Below are 27,451 nucleotides of genomic sequence, written 5' to 3' on the forward strand. Positions count from 1 at the left end.
ATAGTGATTATTTGATTCTTGTATCATCCTTTAGACAATTGCCTCATTTCACATTTTAAAAATTAGTCTTTTTAAGCGTGCATAGAAATAATTGATGCATAGTGATGAAATAATTACTCAGATAATGAATATCAGTATATTTCAAGATATAGGAAAAAAGATTCCATAATGTATCTCAGATGTATAAACCGGTACGATAGAGTCATATGGTAATTGCAAGTAAGAATGTGTTCTGTGTTTCGAAAAATAAATAAAATTTGTCTTTGGTCATTGGAAGACTGCTAACAAAGAAAAAATGGCATGAAGTGTCACTCCTTACTGATAGTAAGAAATAGTGACAAAGGAAACTTAAAACCTAAAATTGGAGCCAGTGGGTCCTCATGGGATGAGAATATAATATATTTTTACTCTTTCTGAAAATGCTTATTAAAGTTTTTTCATTTTTAGAGTTTTTTTTTGTTGTTGTTCCAGGTTATTTCACCCTTCTCACAAATTCAGATTTCTCTTTTTCTACCCTCCTTTCTCGTCTCCCTTTCCCTTCCCATTCCTCTCTCTCTTTCCTCCCTTCTTTCTCCCCTTTGCTCTCTCTCTCCTTTTTTTCCCTCCCCCTCACTCCCTTCTCTCATTTTTCTTCTTAACCCCATTTTCTTTCTGTCTCCCTTTTTTTTTTGTGAGACAGATCTCACTCTGTCATCTAGGCTGGAGTGCAGTGGCATGATCTCGACTCACTGCAACCTCCACTTCCCAGGAGAGCACCACTACCACCCAGCTAACTTTTGTAATTTTTAGTAGAGGTGGGGTTTCACCATGTTGGCCAAGCTGGTCTTGAACTCCTGACCTCAAATGATCCACCCACCTTGGCCTCCCAAAGTGCTAGGATTACAGCGTCTTCCATTTTTATTCTAATGCCTGGTAATTTTCTGCTGTATTTTTGTATTTAAGAATGTAGATATAGTTTATTTTAGGTTTCATATACCTTTCTCATTTGCTTTGTTTGTAAGTAGTTCATTTCTGTAATACTCCCTCTCCTTGAGTGGGAAACTTGATAGTGACTAATAGTACTTGTTAGGGCATGTTGATTGAAATTTTCAGCCTAGGGTGGGTGGGATGAGAACTGCCAACCAAGCTGTAGGTTCCTTAATGTGATGGTGAGGAGGAATTTATTCTGATTGTTAACACCAACGTGAGAAGTCTTACCACTTCCCAGTTAATGAGTTCAGCTTCCTTGGAAAAGAACCTGTGTTCCTAGAAGTTTTCAAAATGGAAAGGTTGTTAAATACAAAGATGCTGCCTGAAGTCATTTTCAGGGAAGTGGAGAATAAGGATGGTTAGTCATGGAATTAAAACACTTGTTCTGTGTGTAAACTTCTAATTGATCCCCTGATTTCATCCCTACTTTTACTCTCACGCTTAATCCCAGTGGCTCCCATCTTTACTGTAGCCACCTTGTAGTATCTTCTGGATTTTGGCCTCTTCTGTTTATTTTATCTCTTAACCACTTACTTTCCATTTTCCTGAAATACGTTGTTTTTTCCCACTCTCCTTTCCTTCACTGTTTTGTGGTTTGTTCCTTTCAATCTCTATACCTTCATTACTAGGGGACTAGGAAGGACAGAAAGTCAATGTATTTTTCTGAATCATGTGTATAGGTAGCATCAAATTCTATCAAACATTCCATGGAGAACTAACACTAATTCTTCTCAGCCTCTTCCCACAATGGAAGAGAAGGAAATATTTTCCAAACTCATTTCACGAGGCCAGCGTTACTCTGATACTGAAGACACAAAGACAGTAAAAACTAACAGCAAAAAAAACTGCAGGCCAATATAGATGCAAAAATCCTCAACAGAATACTAGCAAACCAAATTCAATAGCACATTAAAGAGACTATTTGCCATGATCAAGTAGGATTTATTCCAGGTATGCAAGGGTGGTTCCACACATGCAAATCAAAATGTTTATTAGCAGAATGGAGCACAAAAATTATGTGATCATTTTAATAAATGCAGAAAAAGTTGAAATCTTTTCCTCTAAGATCTGTAACAAGACAAAGATGCCCACTCTTGCCACTTCTGTTCAATGTAGTACTATGAACCTACTAGAAGAAAACATAGGGGAAAAGCTCCATGAGATTGAGCTCACCAAAAATTCTTTGGAAAGGACCTCAAAAGCTCAGGCAATGAAAGCAAGAATAGATAAATGGGATTGTATCAAGCTTAAAAACCTTCTGCACAACCAGCATTAACAGAGTAAAGAATGGGAGAAAATATTTGCAAACTGTGTATCTGATAATGGGTTAATATCTAAAGTATATGAGGAACTCAACTAGATGATTAGAAAACAACCCAATTTAAACATGGGCAAAGGACCTGAATAGACATTTCTTTAAAGATAACATACAAATGGCAGACAAGTATGCGAAAAGATGTTCAACATCACTAATCATTAAAATAAAACCACAGCAAGATATTACTTCTCACCTTTTACAATAGCTGTTATCAAAAAGAAGACTAGTATCGCAAGGGTGTGAAGAAGAGATAACCTTTGCGCATTGTAGGTAACAATGTAAATTAGCACAGGTATTGTGGAAAACATATAAATATTCTTCCAAAAATTAGAACTGCCATATGATCCCACAATCTCACTACTGGGTACAGTACTTTTCCTTTGTCCAAAGGGGATATGCTCCAAGACCCCTAGCAGCTGCCCAAAACCATGGATGGTACTGAACTCTGTATACACTGTTTTTTCCTAAATATACATACCTATAATAAAGTTTAACTAAGCACTTACCACTTTGTCTTAGCACTTTGGGGCCATTAAGTAAAATAAGGGTTGCATGATCACCAGCACTGTGATACCTCAACAGTTGATATGATAGCAGAGACAGCTACTAAGTGACTAACAGGCAGGGAGCATGCAGTGTGGATACCCTGTATGAAGGGATGATTCATGTTGTTTATTTCTGGAATTTTCCATTAAATATTTGTAGATCATGGTTGACTGCAGGTAACTGAAACTGTGGAAGGTGACACTTCAGATAGGGATCACTACTATGTATATCAAAAGGAAATAATATGTTGAAGAGACATCCACACTCCCATGTTTATTGCAGGCTTATTCACATTAGGCATAGAATAAACCTAAGCGTCCATTAATGGATGAATAAAGAAAATATGGTCTATATACACAGTGGAATACTATTTAGACATAAGAAGGAAATTCTGTCATTTACAACAACATGGATGAACCTGGAGGACATTCTTAAGTAAAATAAGCCAGGTACAGAATCTTAAAAAATTAATCTCATAGAAGTAGAGAGTAGAATGGTTGTTGCCAGGGCCCTGTGTGGCTATGGGAAGGTTTTGGGGAGATGTTGGTCAAAGGATACACTATTTTGGTTAGCAAGAATAAGTTCAGGGGTTCTATTGTATAACATAGTGACTGTAGTGAAAAATATGTTGTATTCTTGAAAAATGCTAAGAAAATGGATGTAAAGTGTTCTCACTGCAAAAATAACTATGTGAGGTAATGTGTGTATTTTCATTAGCTAGATTTGATGATTTCACAATGTATGTGTACTTCAAAACCATGTATAGCACACCTAAATACATACAATCTTTTATGTGTTAATTAAAAAAAAAAAAAGGCAGTTTTTACTACCACCAGCAGACAATTTTTACTACCACCAATGTTTAAAGTTACCATTTTACAGCAAGCCGAATATTAAATTTTTCTGCCAGTTTAAATTTTATAAAATACCTCTCTTTTGTTATAATGTATAATTTTTTTATAGGTGACCAGCAAGAATTGCCATTTTCTCTTTTGAATTTTTTGTTATGACGTTTTCTATGAATTGTTTATTCATTTGTATGACATATACTGTATCATCCTGATTTTTATAAGTTCTTTATGCAGTATGGGTACAACCTTCATATCTGCTATAAATAGCTTAGCCTTTGTTTTCATTCTAAATTTAGTTATGTTTATTTTATAAATTGCTTTTTTCTTATTTGACTACGTTTATGTTTCATGATTTGTAAACCTTGAAGCAATAAAAAAGGTTATTTTCTCTCCAGACAATTTATACTGAATTAGATTTTTATTTTTGTTTTACTAAACTTTCTAAAAGTAATATTTATAGAACACTTCTGCAAAATAATTTTGCAGTGTGTATTGAAAGCTAAGAAAATGTCTGTATTTTAACTCTTAGAAGGCTTAATTAAAAAGAAGAATAAAGTTTGGTGTTTTGAAGTAAGCATATTCTTATTTTATCTAATGCTTTAAAATATTGAAAGTCAGGTAAAATATTTTTGTGTTTTCCAGATTATTGCTCAGTTGTAACAATTGTGGACCAGACAAATGTAAAATTAACTTGCCTGCTCTTTAGTGGAAACTATGAAGCCCTTCCAATAATTTATAAAAATGGAGATATTGTTCGCTTTCACAGGCTGAAGGTATAATTCATACTGTCTAGAACTATTTGAAGAGAACTCTGTATTGTTCACTGAAACTAGTTAGCACTAATTATGTGGTTGCTTTGTTAGAACATGACAGCAAGCTTTTCACGAGATAAGAAGTAGTGTAAATATTATCAGACTTCAAATAATTTACAGTAAGAAACATCTTCATTTGAACAAACCACTTGTCTTCGTTCCCCAGAAATGTATTACATGCCCTGATTAAGACTACTTCCATTCTGTCTTCTGTTTCTAAATATAGACTAATGCTGTAGAAGTTTTATCTGTAGAGTTTGATAAAGAACGTTTGTGTTTTAATGTTTTAAAAAACAACTTTAGGTCAACAAGAAAAAATGTATACAAGATTAGGAGATTATATTATTCTTTCCTGTTTCTTGTATTAATTCATGTTCAATGAAAACATTGAGATACTAAGTATAAAATCAAATTAAGTTGGTTTTCATTTATAAGAAATAAGATATGAACAGGTACTTTTAAAAGTATGCCTGTAGTTAAATAACTAAATATAAGAAAGCCTTTAATATAAGGGTAGAGTTATTAAATAGCACAATTTTTAAGAAATAAAAATTTTAGAACTTACAAATGCAAAGGATTATTATTTTCTCAAAATTATTTTCCTTATTGCTATAATATTTATTTAATTGAGCTTTTTTGTTCAATGAACTTTTGGAATTTTTCTTTGGAAATTACTGCATGATGCTTTGGACAGCTTTTAAATACTTTGTATATTTTCAGTCCCTTAGATTTTAAATATTTCAGTTTCTTCATGTTTTCCTTTGTTACATGGGTTTCCATGTAACCTCTTCATCATCTTGGTTGTCTTTTTCTTCTAAGGCTTCAGTTTAATTCTGTCCTTCATGGTCAGTCTGATGCTCACAAATGAGGACAGTGTTCAGCTGTGTTCTACTCTTAGGCACTTCTTATGACCTATTAATGCTGTTTCCTTGAGAATAGGAGGATAATGGAGAATATTTGTGTAAAGATAAAAAGAAATAGAAATACTATCATCGCTGGGCGTGGTGGCTCACGCCTGTAATCCCAGCACTTTGGGAGGTTGACACTGGCGGATCACCTGAGGTCAGGAGTTCGAGACCAGCCTCACCAACATAGAGAAACCTTGTGTCTACTAAAAATGCAAAATTAGCCGGGCGTGGTGCTACATGCTTGTAATCCCAGCTATTCAGGAGGCTGAGGCAGGAGAATCACTTGAACCCGGAGGGCGGAGGTTGTGGCAAGCCAAGATTGTGCTATTGCATTCCAGCCTGGGCAACAAGAGCAAAACTCCGACTCAAAAAGAAAAAGAAAAAAAGAAATATTATCATAGCCATGCAATACATACTATTTAAACGTCAAAAAATTGCTTACTTTTCAAAGTATTGTTTCCTATATACTGTATTCAAAGAATGCATGCTTCCTTCATAAACATATTTAGTTGTTGTTATTGTTTATGGAAGTTACTATTTAATAGCAAATAGATAAACATTTCATCATTCACAATATAACTATACTCATATAGCTAACACTCTAGAAACTTCCCTCATATCCCCATCCAGAGAGGTCATTATTGTGTCTCCTGCTACAGGAGTAAAGAATCTCATGACCTCTAACAGCATATAGTTACCCCTTGAACAACACAGCTTTGAACTACATGGGTACACTTACATGCAGACTTTTTTCACCAAGTATTTTGGAAAATTTTTTGGAGATTTTCAACAATTTATATACACAAACACTTACAGACCATACATGGCTCCATTCACAGTCTAGAGAAATGTGAATGAATATAAAGATGCAGTATTATCACTGTAGAAAATTAACTTTACTACTATAATAATTTAGCCATCTCTTTTGTAATATATTCATTTATGACTAAATTTTTTAAGTACTGCCTTAGTTGTATCCAGCAGGTTTTAATTTGTCATAACTTCATTACCATTCAGTTGAATATATAATTGAATTTTTATATTGATCATTGATTTCATCTCTGATCTATGGGTTTATAAATAATTTGTAAATAATCCATAAGTCAGAGAGGAAATCAATATGAAAATTCAAATATTGACTCATCGAGTATATATTGAATTATTATTGAATAAATTGAATTATATTGAACATATATTTATATATTGAATTTATATTTGAATTATATTCAGATAATCCAAATAATATATATATAGAGTTATATTCAATCCAATTCCATAGGATTATTGTTTGTTTTTTATATTTATTTAAATCATTTAATAGTTACCTTCTTTTACTATTGTTTATTGTGGTCAGGAAACATACTCTGAAATGTTTAGTATTTTGAAATTTGTGAATGCTTACTTTATGTTCTACCATATGGTCAATATCATTTTTTATTTCTTATCTACTTATTTTATCAGCTATTGAAAACTGTGTTTTAAAGACTACTGTGATAGAGGATTTGCCTGTTTCTTTTAGTTCTATCGATTTTGCCTAATAATTTAAAGCAATGTTACTGGGGTTTAAGCCTTCTTATTTAATTTTATGTTTTATATATTTTGAGGCTGCTGTATAGATTTAGGGTTACTATATTTTTCTATAAAGTTGTTTCTCTGTTTTCATGAAATGTTCATATTTAGGGCTACTAGCACTTCCTTACACTCTTTATGTTGATAGTTCGCTAGCTTTGTTTGAATAGCCCTGTTTTCTTTAGTTGAGCAAGGTCATTCTAAGTACAGACATCTGTTTTAGATATCAGAATTTATTTTTTCTTGTTTTTCTTATTGCGGTTTGAGGATCATAATTCATAGCGAAAATATACATAAAACAAGAGTCAAGATCTACTCTTCTTTTTTCCAGCAAAAATTGTTTTTTTTTTTTTTTTTTTTGTATAGGCTTCTGATTTAATGCAAAGAAGCAGACAATATAAAAGTAAAGCATATAAATCAAAGTAATTTCAAGTAGTGATAGTTGCTATAAAGAAAATAAAGCAACTGGGCACAGTGGCTCACACCTGTAATCCCAGCACTTTGGGAGGTCTAGGCAGGAGGATTGCAAGATCAGGAGTTCGAGACCAGCCTGGCCAGTATGGTGAAACGATATCTCTACTAAAAATACAAATATTAGCCGGGTGTGGTGGTGGGTGCTTGTAGTCACAGCTACTCGGGAGGCTGAGGTAGGAGAATTGCTTGAACCCGGGAGGTGGAGGTTGCAGTGAGCTGAGATCGCACCACTACACTCCAGCCTGGCCGACAGAGCGAGACTCCATCTCAAAAATAATAAATAAATAAATAAATAAAATAAGGCAAAATCACGAAAGGCCTTTCTAATGAGGAGACATAAGAATTGAGACCCAAATGATGATAATGAGAAGTCCTACTGAGATTTGAGGGAAAACGTTTTCCACCAGATGACACTATAGGTGCCAAGGCCCTATAATAGGAATGAGTGTGGTATTGGAGAAACAGAAAGAAGACTAGCATGGATCTTAGTCAGCTATGGGGGAGGTGTTACGAGATGAAATTGTGGTAGGTAAGTTATTTAGATTTTACTCTAGGTATAATGAGAAGTCATTAGAGGGTTTTAAATGTGCACATGAAATGATTGGTTAAAATTTTGAAAAAAAATTACTCAGTAACACGTGGATAACAGATGGGTTGTTGAAGAACAAGCATGAAGGCAAAGATATTCTTTAGAAGACTATTTCAGTTTACAGACATGAAATGAGGATGCCTTAGACTACAGTGGTGGTGGAAATAGAAGTAGACTAATTAAGGTATATTTTGAATCTCAAGCAAAGAGGATCTGCTCATAAATGATATGTGAAAGCTACCAACACACCTAAGCTGGAAGTTGGTTCTGTTTTACTATGATAATCAGCAGAGGCAAGCTTTGGTAAACAGTATACACTAGTGAGCATGGAATTGGTAATAACAATGATGATCACAGAACCAAGCATCAATCAGACATTGGAGTATAAAAGAGAAGCAGCATATACATCAAGTAGAATCCATTTAAAAGTGTAAAGTTAGGTAATAGATCAGTTGTAGGCAAGTATAGTTAGAATCTGCAGAGTGAACTTCCGCATTGTGAGAAATTAACTGGTACTGGACTAACCCTGCTGCCACGAAGACCCATAAAACGTATGAGGCAACTGTTTTTTAGGCATTGGACAATGGGTAGCTATGATCAGAGAGTGAAGAGAAACTTTTAAAGTGAGCCCCATGATGACCACATCCCTGCCTACAGACATTTTCTCAACCACTGCACAGTAAGCTGAAGTTCAAGCTGTGGTCCTGATATAGCTGAAGTCAAAGTTCAAGGCAGCTGAAAACTGGAATTTTCACAACAAGAAACCAGAGAGGAAAGAGCTATACAGAAGGGGATGTCTAAAAGTCCATCAGGGTTGGGGTGGACTTGAATACTTGGTTGAAAACCAGGCTGCACAGGGTGGGGTAGAACTACTTAAGGATTACAAAAGCTGCTGTGTGTTTGAACTGTGGTTGAACATTGTGGTTGAACATGAAGCAGATACTAGAGGTCTAGTAATGGGGTGCTGGAAGTCCAAGATAGGGACAAATAATAACTATTTAACACCTTGGAAATTAACTTATTAATAACTATTTAACACCGTGGAAATTCAGCTGAGGCAATATAAAGGTTTCACCCCCCTAAAGTAGCTCACCTCACAAAGGATCACATCTTATAGTAAGGCCTGTTATACACATGTTTTGTCAAAGCCTAAAACGAGTTCTACGGAGAAGACTTCGCAGAGAGTTTGCAGGATGAGTCCCATCAATGTAGAAGACTTTGGGAAACATCATGGGCTTTCCACAGATCACCCTAACAAAGCATAAAAACAAGCATTCATGAGTTTAAGATGACCAGACAACAATTCAGTGGCCAGCGAGAACAAAAATCAGTGTTTGTCAGAAGAAGCCAACATAATTCAGAGTCTTTACAGTATAGCATCTATGATGTCTAGTAAAGAAAAAAGATATACTAGACATGAAAACAAGAAAGTGTTTCCCCTAGTCAAGAAAAAAGAAAGCATAGACATTCCAAATCAACTCCATGGTAGCCCAAATGTTGTCTTTATTAAACAAAAACTTTAAAGCACAGATTATACAGACTTTCAAAGAATTAAGTGGAGGTGGGAAGATCCCTTGAGCCCGGGAGGTCGTGGCTGCAGTGAAATATTATTACACTACTGCATTCCAACCTGAGTGACAGAACGAGACCCTTCTCAAAAGTAAATAAATAAATAAATAAAATAATTTTTAAAAAGAAATTAAGCAAAAATACATTCAGTGAATTAGAAGAAGATGTTAATTGAATGTGAAAAGATAAATTTCAGCAGAGAAGTGAAAACTTAAAAAAATAGAAATTCAGGAACTGAAAAGAACAAATGAAAAGAAAAATCTACTGGATGGGCTAAGATCAGATATGAGTTAAATTGATGACAAATCATTAGAAACTACCTAATCTGAAGAACAAGGATTAAATAAAAATTAATAGACTGTAAGGACCTATGGAACAATATCAAATGTTACATGTAATTTAGGATGCAAGAGAAGAGCGGGTGAAGGGAAATAAAATATTTATAGAAATAAGGACCAGAATTTCCCCAAATTTGAGGAAAAACAAAGACTTAAATGTACTTTATGCAGGGTATGCACAAAGAAAAGCATATCCAAACAAAAGATAGTGATACCATTGAAAAAGAGAAAAATCTTGAAATCAACTGGAGAATAAATGATACATTGTTGGAGAACAATGATACCAGTCATCTTTCACTTTTTACCAGAGACAATGACACCCAGAGAACAAAGAAATAATTTGTACATGGTGATAGAAAAAAATTTGTTCACACAGAATTTTATATCCAGCAAATACATTCTTCAGGAATAAGAGTGAAATAAACATTTTATATAAAGGAAAAATGAGATAGTCCATGGCCAGCATATCTGCATAGCATTAATGCAAAAGAATGATATTCAGGCCAAAGAGGAATGCTAGCAACTAGAAGCTGGATAGTTAAGAAGTGACAAAAATACAAGAAATGATGGAAAAAAATAGTAAATATGTAAACAGAATGTTTTTATTTCTTTCCAGAATTTAATTACAAGATAAATGCCTATTTAAAGCAAAACTGGTAATATTACATGGTGGAGTTTATAAAATATGTAGAAAAAATACTACAACAGTAACACAAAGGATGGGTGGGATGAGTGAATGGAATTCTATCAGTGAAAAGTTATATTTGTGAAGTAGAATGCATGAAATAGGAAGTAGCAAGTATGAAATGGAAAGTAGAAAGTACATAGTAGAACAATATTGATTTCCAAGTAGACATTGAAAAGTTAAAGATTTATTCATAGCCAAGAAGAAGGAAGTGGAGCACTAATAAGAATTCCAAAAGGAAAACAAGAAAGGAACAATAGAAAAAAAAAAGTTTAAAAAACACAAAGAAGCTAAAAAGCAAGAAGCGTGGAAAAAAAGGAAAACAAGATAGTAGACTCAAATATGGCCATGTTAATAACTGCCTTTCTGTGAATGGACTAATTTCCATTTGCAAGGGAAAGATTGACTGAACAAAAAAAATCAGGAACCAAATATATGCTACCTACAAGAAGTGCACTTTAAATATGAAGACCTAAAAAGTTAGAACTAAAGCTGTAAAAAAAAAAGTACTAAGTAAACATAAGGGAAATGAAATAACTATATTACTATGAGAGAGTTTTGGAAGGAGCTTTTCATAAAGACAAAGGGGTCTCTTCATGAAGATATAGCAATATAAATGTGTGTGCCTCTGATAACAGCCCCCAAATTCAGAAAGCAAAAGAGCTTATGGCATATCTCAGTGCTCTCAGTCACTCTGATTAAACCCTAGCCTGAGCTTCATTTTATTCACTTTATATTCTCATATTTCAAGTGTTCTAGTCTTTTCTGTAATATTCATAAGTCACTGTCATTTATGATCCTTTTTCCTTGTATAAATTACACCTTAATAAAAAAAACTAATAAAATGTAAAACTGCAAGCTTGATAGGATTAGGGAGACCACCACCTAGCTCTTTCAAAAATGTAAGTGAATTTTGCATGGAGGTTCACAGTGTCCATGATACTTATGTATCTTAGTGTAGCACCAGCACGTGAGAGTAGAATTTCATATGCTAATTAAATAAAAATAGTTTTTAAAAAATGCCCTCTCTTAATTATGCTGGCAAAATTGATAATCTTTCCAATTTCTTCAGTTCATAGATTCTGCATCAGTAAGCTATTTTATTTGTATCTCTTTTCTACTTTGCCCTACTTTCTTAGATTCAAGTATATAAAAAGGAGACTCAGGGTATCACCAGCTCTGGCTTTGCATCTTTGACGTTTGAGGGAACTTTGGGAGCCCCTATCATACCTCGCACTTCAAGCAAGTATTTTAACTTCACTACTGAGGACCACAAAATGGTAGAAACTTTACGTGTTTGGGCATCTACTCATATGTCACCGTCTTGGACATTACTAAAATTGTGTGATGTGCAGCCAATGCAGTATTTTGACCTGACTTGTCAGCTCTTGGGCAAAGCAGAAGTGGATGGAGCATCATTTCTTCTAAAGGTACATATTTTTTAATACTGGAAATTATAAGTTAGCAACACTTATATGTCTGTAAAGAGCTTATGTTTCAGCTTTCTGATGAGACAAATATGCATACAGTGTATTAGGAACTTAGATTTTAACTATTTTTGATGAGCTTTGATATTCATGCAGCTCTACTCTTGCACCTCTCTAAAATTTTTCTTTCGTTCCTGTTTTACACTTTCCTTCTAGTGTTATCAGATCTACATGTTAAATATAGTATGACTTATGCATTTTTTTATTTTAGTAGTAATAATATGTAGACTTGTTTTCTATTATTTCATAGTTTGTAGTCCCATACATGAATATTTCTGTTTCCCTGTCAAGGTCACCTTCCCTCTCATTTATTTACTTTTTTGTCCCCTTGATGTTGGGTTCTCTTCTTATATCTTTCACTGCCTACTTCATAGTCATACCGTGGATAGTTTTGAAGCATTTTATATTACTGTGTTTTGCTTTTAAATCAGCAAGATAAAAAAGTAACTTAAGACCCATCAAATCTCTGTTTACACCTATCCCAGTTTAGAGAATAACTTCTGGAGAAGGTGAATGTCTGTTTTTCTTGCCTGGACATCCTGTGGAGGATACATTTAAACAAATGCCTCTTCAGGCCTGCTCCTATGGTTATTTCTCGATACTCTCTTTGGAATAATAGGGCAGGAAATGGAGTGCAGTGGCACTTGGACAAGTCTTGGGGTTTAGCATTATCATTTATACCTTGCCCATATTAAAGAACAGAGAAGTTAGCAATCATTGAAAAAAATATAAAGTTCTAGCAGTTGAAAATAGCACATTCATATACACATGGAATACTATGAGAAAGTTGTAAATATATGCCATACAGAAAGTTAAATAAGTCAAATATGATAAAGCTGAAACAAAAGTAATATAAAATCAAACAAAGTTAGAATGAATCTTAGGTCAGCCAGTCATACTCTCTGGCAAATGTGATGTTCTTAACAAATGAGCATTTGCTAACAACTGAACACTTACTATGACAAGGACTCTACTACTATGCAGTGAGGAATATTCTATCTTTTGACTATGTTTTTAGAAAATTCTTAAATTCTAAGATAAAATGTGCCAAATTTTAGCTGAAATAGTTGAGTCTACATTTTCTCTCTACAGAAACAAAACATATACCTGCATCCCATTGTAATAGATAACTTTTTTGGACAAGTGAAAACAACTGTCATGTAAGTGTTAGTTTAAAATATAACACTGAAAAGTCAATAAAGAGCCCAAGAGCCCATATACCCAAGACAATCCTAAGCAAAAAGAATAAAGCTAGAGGCATCACGCTGCCTGGCTTCAACCTATACTACAAGGCTACAGTAACCAAAAAAGCATTGTACTACTACCAAAACAGATATATAGACCAATGGAACACAACAGAGGCCTCAGAAATAACACCACACATCTGCAATCATCTGATCTTTGACAAACCTGACAAAAACAAGCAATGGGGAAAGGATTCCCTATTTAATAAAGTGGTGTTGGGCAAACTGGTTAGCCATATGCAGAAAACTGAAACTGGACCCCTTCCTTACACCTTATACAAAAATTAACTCACGATGGGTTAAAGACTTAAACATAAGCCCTAAAACCATAAAAACCCTAGAAGAAAACCTAGGCAATACATTCAGGACATAGGCATGGGCAAAGACTTCATGACTAAAACACCAGAAGCAATGACAACAAAAGCCAAAATTGACAAATGGATCTAGTTAAGTTAAAGAGCTTCTGCACAGCAAAAGAAACTATCATCAGAGTGAACAGGCAACCTACAGAATGGGAGAACATTTTTGCAATCTGTCCATCTTTCAAAGGGCTAATATCCAGAATCTACAAGGAACTTAAACTAATTTACAAGAAAAAAACAACTCCATTAAAATGTGGGCGAAGAATACGAACAGATACTCCTCAAAAGAAGACCTTTGTGCGGCTAACAGACATAGGAAAAAAAGTTCATAATCACTGGTCATTACAGAAATGCAAATCAGAATCACAATGAGATACCACCTCACACCAGTTAGAATGGCAATCATTAAAAAGTCAGGAAACAACAGGTGCTGGAGAGGATGTGGAGAAATGGGAACACTTTTACACTGTTGGTGGGAGTGTAAATTAGTTGAACCATTGTGGAAGATAGTGTGGCAGTTCCTCAAGAATCTAGAACCAGAAATACCATTTGACAGTGCAATCCCATTACTGGGTATATACCCAAATGATTATAAATCATTCTGCTATAAAGACACATGCACATTGTATGTTTATTGCAGCACTATTCACAATAGCAAAGACTTGGAACCAACCCAAATGCCCATGAATGATAGACTGGATTAAGAAAATGTGTCACATATACACCATGAAATACTATGCAGCCAAAAAAAGGATCAGTTCGCATCCTTTGCAGGGACATGGATGAAGCTAGAAACCATCATTCTCAGCCAACTAACACAAAAATGGAAAACCAAACACCGCATGTTCTCACTCATAACTGGGAGTTGAACAATGAGAACACATCACACACCAGGGCCTGTTGGGGGTTAGGGGGCTAGGGAAGAGATAGCATTAGGAGAAATACCTAATGTAGATGATGGGTTGATGGGTGCAGCAAGCCCTTATGGCACGTGTATACCTATGTAACAAACCTGCACATTCTGCACATGTATCCCAAAACTTAAAGTATAATTTAAAAAAAGAAAAGAATTAGTTAAAGCCTTTCTTATGACAATTTAAAAGTAAACCTCAAAAGTCTTTTTGTACCTTTCAACTCAGCAATTTTATTTTCATTATCTTAAGGAAATAATTTAAAATATTTATAAAGGTACACTTAAAAGGATATATTTATCTTTCTTACAGTATAAAAAATGAGAATACAGTAGAAAAATCAGAAAAAGCCCCAATACTAACAATAGAAAATTGTGTACACTATTTATGTAGGATGACCATAAAATAACATTGTAAATGTCACCATAAAATACTGTGTAACCATAAAATGATATTATAGACATGTACTTGTTGAGATAGAATTTCATGATAGTCTATTTAGTGATACTGTAGTTTCATTTACACACTAAAAATGTATATGTACATAGAAAAATATATTGGGAGGCCTATAAAGCAACATTTTACTGTTTTCGTCTCTGGGAAATAGAATTATGAGTGATTTTTTTTCCATACATTGATTTTCTTACATGTCAGAAATAATTTTTAAATTTTATTTTTTAAAAACGGAGGAGCTAGACATTACTCGAAATAACGTCTGATTACATACGAAATAGTATAATCATTTTCCATCTCAACCTGGGCACAATATTAATGTTGGTAGCTTTTTTACTAACCACAGTGCATTCATTTTAATTTTTCAGTAGCCATGGTACACCAATCATTTGCATTAAATATAATTCAATAAATTTGTTGATCTGGCATCATTCCACATTTTTCTCTATTCTGTTAATATTATATAAATTATTTTTCTGAGCAGTATTCTCAAATTGAATTTTCTCTAAGTGTATATATTCTATTTGTTTTAATATCTACAATATTGGTGCAGCCTTATCTTTTGTGTTTTGTTTTATGGTTTTTTTTTTTTTTTTTTTTTTTTTTTAATAAACAGGCGTCATTTATAGCCAGAGCTGGTAGGTAGTTTGTATGTCTCATCTGTAATATGGTTTGGAGAACAAAAAGCATAATGTGAACCAGAAAATCATCATATAAAGGAAATTATTCAAATTTACAACATTTACTTCTTTGTATGGAAACATCAGAATAATGCTTTACAACTAATTTAAGAATGAGACTGAATCTCATAGAAATAATTTGATTAATGTCAAAGAAATGTATTATTTTTATAATTTTTAGAACATTCATAATTTTACTAGTTGTATTTGCAAAAATGTTTTAATACATATGAGTGTTTTTCAAGACCATTTTGGTTTGTTTTTATTGTATAAAAACACTTGACTCAGGAATATTTAGTCTGGGCTTATGGCAGTGTGACTCTTTTTCTTCTTTACATTCTTCTACATTTTCCACATTACCCATAGTTCATATGTAGTTCTTTTACAATCAGAAAATAATGTCATATTTAAAATAGTGCCAATATTCAGAGGCATACGTTTAATTACTTTTAAGTACTATTACCAGGAAAAAACTTTTTAGCACAAGCATTTTTTCTAAAGGATCATAAAACTACTCTACTCTCTTATGGCAGGTATGGGATGGCACCAGGACACCATTTCCATCTTGGAGAGTCTTAATACAAGACCTTGTTCTTGAAGGTGATTTAAGTCACATCCATCGGCTACAAAATCTGACAATAGACATTTTAGTCTACGATAACCATGTTCATGTGGCAAGATCTCTGAAGGTGATGTTGAGTAGGAAAATATTTTATGTTTTTATAAATTATAGTGATTTTTGCTTATGTAAATTTTTTATATATGGTTACATGTGTAGGTGGTACAGTCTAGAAATTATATTTATTTCTTTGATTTTTAAGTTGTAAAATGTATGTTACAATAAATTATTAAAAGATAAATTTAATGCGTTAGAGGAATTTTTAAAATAATCTTTCTTAAATATCTTAAAGGTATACATAATTTTACTGTGAAAATAGTACAGAAAAATTTTGTCGTGTGAGATAATACTGCTTCAGAATGACAAATGCTATATAAAATATTGCTAACTTAAAGACTAAGCTTGATAAACTGGTTTGATAGAATGTAGCTGATAACTTTTTTTTCATTAGTTTAACAAATTGTTCAATTACCTCTAATGTATATTACAAATTGGGTATGTGTGTATAGTGTGTAATGTATAGAATTTGCATGCTTTCTTTTGAAATACATTAAGGTGCACAGTTTAGATATGGCAGTACTTAACTATTAAAAATTGTAGGAAATTTTTTTTCTCTATTATATCTTTTATTTGAAAGTACTTTTTGTAGTAAAGAATGGTATGATAAATAATAATACAGTAATAAGAGTAACCTTTGCTAGGCATTTCATATGCATTTGGTACTCTCTGATAAGATAGGTGATGATAGTCATCTCATTCTACAAATGTGAAATGAGGCACTCAAAGGTTGAATCAGTGGTTCAAGATTCCACAGCTAGTTGGATTGAAGCAGGGTATTTCCCTTACCCCTTCATGGGCGGGAACTGGAGTGCATGGGTGTTGGAACTAGCCAGCCACTTCAGTGCTGGCAGGGGAGAGCTCCACTCACTGAGACCACAGGAATGGGAGCATGCAGGTGAGCAGGTGCAGGAGCCAGGGCAAGGGCTTTTGGGCACGGGCAGAAGCAAACTCTGTACTGGCCCTACAGCAGCATCTGAGAGGGTGCTGGTGACCCCTGAAGCCGCAGAGGAAGTGTTACAGTACTGTTTTAGCTCTGCTGTCCATGGACAGCTTACGTGTTAACGACTCAGTGGAGGGTAACTGTGACTGCCTTTCGCACCACACTTGCGGCACCTGAGCTCTTGTCTAGCACCCGGGAGGAATGAGGTCTCAAGAATAAATTGAAGATGGTAAATGCAGGGGATTTTATTACTGATGAAAGTGGCTCAGTGGAAAGGGGAGGTGAAAAGGGGATGGAGCAGGAAGGTAGTCTTACCCTGAAGTCTAGCCCTCTAGGGCCAGATTCTTCTCCCAGGTTACACCATCAGGCTGTCCCTCTGAAGTCAGGCTGCTTCTCTCTGACATCCAGCCATAGTCTCTGATGGCCAGCTGCCTCTCTTCCCTCTGCTGGCTGAGCCTGGGGTTTTCATGGGCACAGGATGGCAGGTGGGGTGGGCCCTGGGTAGTTTTGGAAAAGACAACATTTGAGCAGGAAAATAGGGATGTAAGTTCTCACTTTGGGCCATGGCTTTTCAGCTTGAGAGCAGGGTCCTTGCTGGGGATCTGCCCTCTTCTACCTAAAATTTCCCTGCCTCCTGTCCCTATCTGGATGAAGCCAGTGTTTGAATCCACAATGTCTCTTTGCAGAGCTAATCCTTTAAAGCATTAAATGGAAGGGATCTACATCACAAATATCTTCTAGTCTACTAATAGGAAGTTAAAAGAAGAGTGAAGATCTGAATTTCAGTGCCCAATTTCCTTTATAAATGAGTGGCCATGGAGTAGCAAATATATCCATTCTACATTGTATTACAAATAAGTTCACCATCAACACTGTTCTAGGTTACAGAAAAAATAAACAACAACAACAACAAAACAAGTTTACCCAACTCAAATCAATAAATTAGATTAAATCTAGGATCCAGGAAAATAGTGACTGTATTTTATCATCTGTAAGTGTGTATATATGCATGCACATACCTCTGTGACATATCAGAAAACACTGACTGTTGAGGATATATTTTTGACGTTATTTCCCTGAAAGATATTATCTACATTGATTAGTTTATTTCAAAATTAAATATAATGATAAGTTCAGTTCTGGAGGTTTTTTCATATAGTTCTTTCATAAACAAAATGAATTTACATTTTAGATTCACCTTAGTTCCACACTCTACATACCTTCCTTTGCCATTTAATTCTCTTCTCTTTCCCTATACTGCTTCCAGACATAGGTCTTCCAACATAGGTCTTTCTGTTTCTGCTTTTCCTGCTTTTCTTGTCTTAGTCCTGAGCAGCACCTATCACAGTGCTTTCCCCGTAGTGAGGATGAAGTAAGTAAGAGCTGCTGCTGAATGAATGAATCTGTGAATGCTGTGGATTTTTTTTCCAGATTCTTTTTTCCTTTTTTATGGTCTGCTTTATTTTGCCCACTAGAGGGTGATATGAGCACACATAATTAAGAAAATATATGGCACTGTGTTTTCTATAAAGATATCATGGCATTATATTACTTGTCTGCAATGCAGTATAAAAATGAAAATGATTTTTCTCTGTGTACATAATATAACTTTAGATTTTTATTTAATACACATTGACATCACATTTATTTGTTTTCTGACAACCTCTGTAACATTTCTTCTTGATTTAGGAACTCTTCACTCACTTGACATTGATATAAATGAATTCTTCTTGGTACTTTCAAGACAACTGTTTAAAATTACATTTTTATATAAAAATACCTGGAACCAGTGCGAAAGACTTTTGTTGTATAGGAGCAGGAAAAAATGTGTTTTTATTTTAATAAAGAGGACAGTATAATGCAATTATAGGATATAATACAGTCAACATCTACAAGCAATACATTTTAGAGCCTGAATTGCCCTTAACTATTTTCTGAATCTCGCTTTTTGTTATGTCATTCCCTTAAACATTTTACACAGATCCAGTCACGTTAACTGAGATTTCAAATATTTTGTCTAGAAACTAAAGCTTTACTTTCTAAGTCCCTACTCTTAACCAGAGACAATTGTTAATTATAAAATATACATGGTCATAATTATGTTTTGGCCTTCAGTAGTTCAACAACTGTGATTTGATTGGCTATTTTGAGACATATTCAGGGAATTAAAAATAATAAACCTGAAGAGAAATTCTTGACAGTTTATGAGGAATCGGTTGATTATTTCTAAAGGGATAGTCTTTTCTTACTAGCTATATTTACTTTGCTTTTTTTTTTTTTTTTTTTTTTTTTTTTTAGTGTTTCTGTATTTAAATAGACATCTATCATCATTTTTTAAACTATATTTTTATAATTTTTTGGTTGATGTTTCATTTGTATTTTTGGAATCTTAATACTGACAAGATTAACCAATACTTGTTTTTTATAATAGAGCATCTGGCACATTTTGTAGTATTTTTAGTCAAGCTTTTAAAAAAATACAATGCTGCCTCCATAAGGAATTTTTGATAATAACAACTTATCTTTATGTGAATAACTTGTATCTTGGCCTCAAAATTTTGTTATATTAAAAAATACTCTAGTAGACAAGATAGTATAATAAACACCCATGTGTTCACCTTATTTTTAAATGTTTTGCCACATTTATCTCAGACACTTTTAAGTTTTAGGAAATAAAACTCTACGCATCAAACCTTTGACTTTGAGCCCCTGCCTGCTCTTGTTTTTTTTTTTTTTTTTTTTTTTTTGCTCCCCAGCTCCCTCTCTATGTCTCCATATGTAGGTTTGTATGTATACCTATGTTTATTATCCTTTTTCTTTATGTATTTTTTGATAGGGTAAAGCCCCCCTCTCATATTCTTTAAAATTGATTTGACTAGTCTCTTTTGTATATGTTTTTGGATTAGCTTTTCAGATTCCACGAAACCTTCTGGGAATTTTGATTGAATTGCATAGAATTTAATATTTAATTTGGAGGAAATTATCATTTTTGTAGTATCAAAAGTTTTTTGTGTATGAATGTCTTTCTCCATATGTTTAGGCCTTCTTTCAAATCCTTTGTAGATCATACATACATGTGCTATACTAATATATTTATATATACATATATACACACACATATTTTAAAAGAATCACAAAATAAGTCAAAAAGAATGAGATAAAACTAGAAATTTTTATGTTTTTTCCAATATCTCACTTTGAAGACTATGAGGAAAATTAGTTTTTTCTTTCTGTGCTTTTCTTCTTTAAGTTTCTTTATACTACTCCCTGGCTGTGATACAGATGTCAGCGAAAGAGGTCAAAGAAAAGGCTTGTATCTTATCTGCTCCTCATAAAACCCATGACTGGATGGGAAAAAAGATCCTTAGGAATGAAAGAGTAGCACCTGGGAGAGTGGGTTTTCTCCTTACCTCCTTTGCTGATATCCTCCATCAGAAATAAAGAGTAATGAGGGGAAATAAAATTAAGAGAAGCTACAATAAGCAGAATTGGAAACCTGATTTGCTGCTCATCTTTTTTTTTTTTTTTTTTTAATGTTTCCCTTTATAGGATTGAGCCTCCATGATCTAAAAGTCCAGAATTCTAAATGCAAACCTTTTTGAGTGCCAGTATAAGATAGTGACCCCTTTGCTTTCCAGTTATTCAGTGTACAAAAACTTTGTGTCATGCACAAAATAATTGAAAATGTTATCGAAAATTACCTTCAGGTTATGTATATGACATATATGTGAAACATAAATGAATTTCATGTTTAGACTTGGGTCTCATCCCTAAGATATCTCATTATGTATATGCAGATATTCCAAAATCCGTAAACATCTGAAATCTGAAACACTTCTGGTTTCAAGTGTTTCAGATAAAGAATATTTAACCTATATTGCTTTTTTTTTTGTTATTTAAGATGTCTGTTATTCAATCCTGAACTTGTGGGGTCAAAAAAAGTGGTATCTCTGTAGTCACCCAATAGTCAGGAGTGCTATTTTTATACAAATGAATTAAATTTCCTTGTTTGTAACTCCTTTTGCTTCTAAATCTTTCTTCATAAATGTAAATGTGATTTAGGTTATATAGCTTCTTTTAGGTAGGTGTCAATATATTTGAATAGCATTCTGCATCTCTCTCATTTGACATCTCCATTAAAAGAAAAATCTCAGTGGTCTATAATTAAAGATATTTGTAGACTAAGTTTAGCAAAACATCTGAGATTAACTATAGAACATTTATTTCAAAACTCTGATAACTCATATTTGAACTCACAGAGTGTTTCACACTGTGGTGGTGCAGGCACAAATGCAAAAGTTTTTTTCCATAGAACTTGTAAGATGGAAGATGTTTATTATTTTTTGATAGTACCACATTTAAAATTTCTTCTTAGTATTCTCATAATGACAGTATCTTGGGGATCATATTTAATTAAGTCTTAAACTGGTTAAAGCAAAGCATTTTCAGAAACTTTAGTCAAATAGAGGGCTTGAATTCCATTTAGGTAATGGGTTTCTTAACCATTGTATTTTATTGATGCTAAGACACAGTTTTTTTTCACATTTTAATATGTCTGAAATGAAAATATCTCTTACAGTTGAATGTGTGTGTATATGTATGTGTGTGCATACATGCTTAGGCATGCACATGTCCATATATTTAGTTTTGATACAGTTTCCATGCAGCTGTTACTCAGCCATACTCGTATAGCATACTTTGCAGATACTTTAGTATATTTCCTGATTGGTCAGTGCCCTCATTGCCCCACATTGGTTATTAAAGTTTTATTTTCCTCGCTTTCCAAATAACAAATTATCTATTTTTAGGTTGGAAGCTTTCTTAGAATCTATAGCCTTCATACCAAACTTCAATCAATGAATTCGGAGAATCAGACAATGTTAAGTTTAGAGTTTCATCTTCATGGAGGTACCAGTTATGGTCGGGGAATCAGGGTCTTGCCAGAAACTAACTCTGATGTGGATCAACTGAAAAAGTAAGCTTTTAATTTTTAGAAAATGTAAATAAGGTATTGATTAAGCCGATTTCTAAGATAATATTGTTCCTGGGGTTTCTGATAGGTTCCCTAGCCTTTTGTGCCATTCGCCATGTTTTTAAACAGATGAGCCGAATGAAAGAAATCAAATGATTACAGGCTCATATAGCTAAGTAGTAGCAGAGCCAAGGTTATAGTTGAAGTTTTCCAACTGTTAGAATCTGGCTTTTACACTCTTGCTTCTTTTCTATCATTTACCACACTCTGCAAGTACAGCAACATACAGTGGAAACTAGACCTTAGCTAAAGTTTAGAAAATTTGATACATATCTAAGATTCCAAAAATATTTAATTCTTTCATGAAAAAAATATATTTCTGATGTGCCACTGATTAAATAGGTAACACATGTTTTGGTGTATCACTCTCTTTTAAACCTTTTAAAAACATTTTTAAAACTTTTACATGTGCCAGAAAGTAAATAGTATCTTAAACCTGCTATATATTTAGATCTCTTTTTCCCAAGGTATTCCTAGCGAGTACTGTGTGCAGAAGCATTTTGGTCAATATTCTAGAAATTTAAAAAGTCTTCATATCTTCAAAGAGAAAACATACTGTTCAGTAAATTTAAATAAATTTTGTCTAAATTTTAATTCATTGAAATCAGTGTGACTTTAAATTAGCTTCTGTTTTATTACTTTTATATCAGTTTCACTGATTTTAATATCATTGCCATATATAGCAACATAGTATTTAGCTTCTTGAATCTAGAGTTAGATTGTTCTGACCCAGAATGCCATCCGTTAAATTCCTAGTTTATTTTTGTTTGTATTATTTTGTCATTGCCCTGTTTCACTTGTATCTTTCTAAACTCAGCTTTTTAATTTGAACCCTCAGAAAATTTGATGAAAGCAACAGATCCTTTACTGAAGAATGTTTATACACACAGAATTTTATATACAATATCAATGAATTTCTGGATTTTGTGGGTACAGCTAAATTTACTATATTGACTTTGTTTTATGCAATTTGAAATTGTATTCTTTCAATTATAGGGATTTAGAATCTGCAAATTTGACAGCCAATCAGCATTCAGATGTTATCTGTCAATCAGAACCTGATGACAGCTTTCCAAGTAAGGACAACCTTTAACATTGACAGTTTAGTTCTTGCTAAATAAAATAGCTTTATCAACATAATTATTTTTAATGTCTTCTCTTTGTCTCTCTTATTAAAAATTTCATGTAGTAAAGGAACATACTAAAATCTTTATCTGTATCCTATGCCAAAAAGTAAACATGGTTTCTTCCTAAATTATGTAATTACATTTTCAAATTGGGTGGTGGTGATTACTTGATTATGATATATACATAATATGTGTTTGTATTCACAAGAAAATCTGTATTGATTTCATAGACAACTATTTTGCTTGTCAGTTTTTAAAGGGAACAAAGATTGTTTTTGCCACTTATTTCACATGGCCCAAATACTTTTTGCTCATACATATGTTAGATGTATACATAGTTTCTAGTCTTTATTGAATTAAGCAGGTATCTAAATACAAAATATTAACAAACAGTGGAATATGTCCTTCTAATATTGTCTACTTGAATAGATGACTAGTTAAATCTGAACTTGAAAGCTTTCAGTGTGCATTGTTTTTTCTTTTACCACTTTGTCTTAATTTCTGGGTTTTTGTTTGTTTTTTTTTTTTTTTTTTTTTTTTTTTTTTTTTTTTTGAGACGGAGTCTGGCTCTGTCGCCCAGGCTGGAGTGCAGTGGCCGGATCTCAGCTCACTGCAAGCTCCACCTCCCGGGTTTACGCCATTCTCCTGCCTCAGCCTCCCGAGTAGCTGGGACCACAGGCGCCCGCCACTTCGCCCGGCTAGTTTTTTGTATTTTTTAGTAGAGATGGGGTTTCACCGTGTTAGCCAGGATGGTCTCGATCTCCTGACCTCGTGATCCGCCCGTCTCGGCCTCCCAAAGTGCTGGGATTACAGGCTTGAGCCACCGCGCCCGGCCGTTTTTGTTTGTTTAAGAGACATTGTCTTGCTCTGGCGACCAGGCTGGAATGCAGTGGCAGGATCATAGCTCACTGCAGCTTCAAACTCCTGGGCTCAAGCGATATCCTCCTGCCTCAGCCTCCTGAGTAGCAAGGACTTGTAGTCCTGCACATGCCAACACACCTGGCTTTTTTTACTCTTTTAATTTTTTATTTTTGGTAGAAACAGGATCTCACTATATATTGTTCCAGGCCTGTCTCAACCTCCTGGTCTCCTGGTCTCAAGCAGTCCTCCTGCCTTAGGCTCCCAAAATTCTGGAATTACAGGTGTTAGCCACCATGCCTGGCCTGTCTGAATTTCTACATCTGCATTTTGGGACCTGGAATTTAGGTCACGTTTCTTTGTTTTTGTTTTGTTTTTTTTTTGTTTTTGTTTTATTTTCTACCTAACTCCTACCTTGCTGTGATCCAAAAAATCGTTTTATGAGATTTATTCTCTTTCCATCCCAATAATGATAAGCATGAAAATTAACATACATTTCTTGGTAGGCATGTAAGTGCCTGCAGGCATTATTTAATTCTTTTGTTTGTTTATTTGTGTGTTTTTTGAGATGGAGTTTTGCTGTGTCACCCAGGCTGGAGTGAGGTGGCGCCATCTCGGCTCACTGCAAGCTCCGCCTCCTGGGTTCACGCCTTTCTCCTGCCTCAGCCTCCCGAGTAGAAGCTGGGACTACAGGCACCCGCCACCGCACCCAGCTAAATTTTTTTTTTTTAATTTTTAGTAGAGACGGGGTTTCACCATGTTAGACAGGATGGTCTCGATCTCCTGACCTCGTGATCCACCTGCCTTGGCCTCCCAAAGTGCTGGGATTACAGGCGTGGGCCACCGCACCTGGCCGCATTATTATTTAATTCTAACAGCAATCCTATGAGATGAATTATTCTGTCTCCTTTTAACAATGGGAAACTGAGGCTTCGATGGATGGATATCATATAATTTGTCCATGGTTACTTAGCTGTTAACTGATGATAAAGCAAGACAAATTCAAATGCAGGCTTTTTGATTTTTTGGTATGTACTTTACATTTATTTTCTTCATTATCTCTGTTTTAAAACTCTACTTATTTTAAAATGCTAACACCTTCGTGATAACATTGTGGCCTAGTGTATGATTACTTGAACTACCATGAGGAAACTGATTTAGTTCAAATGACAATCACTTGGAGACAATATAATTTGTAATTATACTTTTTACAATCTCTTTTTCCTTTTAGAATTATTCCTTCATTATTTTTAAAGTACATTGTAATAGGTGTTATAATATCTAGTTGAATAGCTTTCACTATGCCTTTATTCCCTACTCCCTGAGGTAAGATTTAACAGTTTAGTGTGATTCCTTCAATCACTTCATCTTTATACAAGCATATATACCTATACATAAACAATATGACTCTTCTCTTTTTCTTAAATTTTTACCAAAATGAAATCACACTATAATAAATAGTTGCTTTCTTCAACAATATATTATAGATCTTTTTTTCTGGGCTAATTCATATGACTCAAATTCATTATAGTTGCATAGTAATAATGTTACACTTTTTTCGTTTTTCATTTAATAGACGTTGAGATCTTTACCATTTTTTTGCTGTTATAAATAATACTTTAATAAACATCCTTGAATATATGTGCTTCCATGTTTGCACTTCTCCACAATCAACTCCTAAAAGTGAGGTTGATATATCTAAGGGTATGCATGTCTTTTAATAGATGCTGCCCGATTATTTACCAAAAGTCATAGGAATTTATATCCAAATAGCAGTATAGAAGAATGTACTTTCCTCATACCTTCACAGTATTGGAATTTAACATTATATGTAATTTTTGACAGTTCAGCAGGTGAAACGCATTTTCTTACTTAATTTTCCTGACTACTTGGAAACTTGAAAATCTTATTGTATGTTTATGAACGTTTTTAATTCCCTCTTCCTCAGATTATTTGCTCTTACCCTTTATCTGATTTTCTGTTGAATTATATTTTTGTCAGTTTGTGGGCAACCATGTATGTTTTACACATTTTCTTATTTGACTACTTTTATGGTTTCTGCCATTGTTTCCATCTCGTGTTGTAATGGCTAATATTAATTACTGAATTAGATTTATTGAAATTATACCAATGCCAGCTTGAGATGTTCATTCAAGTCCTCTTGACTTGGATTTTTATACCACTTATTAGCAATACTGAGGATATGTTTGTGTGTAATGCTTTATAAAATAAATTATAAAAACATAATATACTGTTATGTATAATAGAAAGTAAGCTAAAGTGATTACAAAATACAGATTTTTAAAGTCTTAAATTCTTCTTTTTAGAAAGCATTTTGTAACCTAAATGCTATGACTACTACTTTTGCTTTCTTGTTAAAGTCCTGTTTTTGATGTTCATTTGGTCATTCTATTAAATTTCATAAGTTTACTATTTTATCCATCTCCTCTTTTATTTCCTCTACACTGTATTTTTTCAACATAATAAAGACTTTCGTACATGGTAGAGTTAAAACAGTTGTACAATGAATACTCAAATACCTACCAGCTAGACTCTCCAATAACTATTTTACTTTGTTTGCTCCATCACATGTGCATTTATTTCTATATGCCTCTTTTTTTTTTTTTCTTTTGAGGTGTAATCTTGCTTCGTCCTCCATGCTGGAGGTCAGTGGCACGATCTCAGCTCACTGCAGCCTCTGCCTCCTGAGTTCAAGCTTCTCCTGCCTCAGCCTCCCAAGTAGCTGGGATTACAGGTGCCTGTCACCATGCCCAGCTAATTTTTGTATTTTTAGTAGAGACAAGGTTTCACCATGTTGGCCAGGCTGGTCTCAAACTCCTGACTTTAGGTAATCCACCCGCCTCAGCCTCCCAAAGTGCTGGGATTACAGGTGTGAGCCACCGCGCCTGGCTTATATGCCTTTTCATTCATTAATTTATATTTTTTACACATTTCAAAGTAAGTTGCAGACATAAGTACATTTTCTAAACACCGTGGCATGAACATAATTAGCTAGAGTTGAGTAGTTATTTAGAGTTTTTTGTTTTTGA

At 34.0% G+C, this 27,451-nt stretch overlaps 1 protein-coding gene across 9 annotated transcripts in view; it reads left to right on the plus strand.

Moving 5' to 3' along the window:
• The window catches only part of POT1 (protection of telomeres 1), a 114,608-nt gene that overhangs the window by 61,862 nt on the left and 25,295 nt on the right, over positions 1–27,451 (plus strand). For 8 of the 9 annotated variants that reach the window (XM_050785048.1, XM_050785047.1, XM_050785049.1 and 5 more), the window contains 5 exons: positions 4,327–4,457; positions 11,768–12,058; positions 16,299–16,454; positions 22,193–22,359; positions 23,413–23,492. In XM_050785048.1, the coding sequence (XP_050641005.1) occupies positions 4,327–4,457; positions 11,768–12,058; positions 16,299–16,454; positions 22,193–22,359; positions 23,413–23,492 (825 nt within the window). The remainder of the gene's footprint in view (positions 1–4,326; positions 4,458–11,767; positions 12,059–16,298; positions 16,455–22,192; positions 22,360–23,412; positions 23,493–27,451) is intronic. The other variant, XM_050785055.1, reaches the window with a different exon arrangement.

The sequence above is a fragment of the Macaca thibetana genome, chromosome 3 (assembly GCF_024542745.1).
Source record: "Macaca thibetana thibetana isolate TM-01 chromosome 3, ASM2454274v1, whole genome shotgun sequence".
Classification (NCBI taxonomy): domain Eukaryota; kingdom Metazoa; phylum Chordata; class Mammalia; order Primates; family Cercopithecidae; genus Macaca; species Macaca thibetana.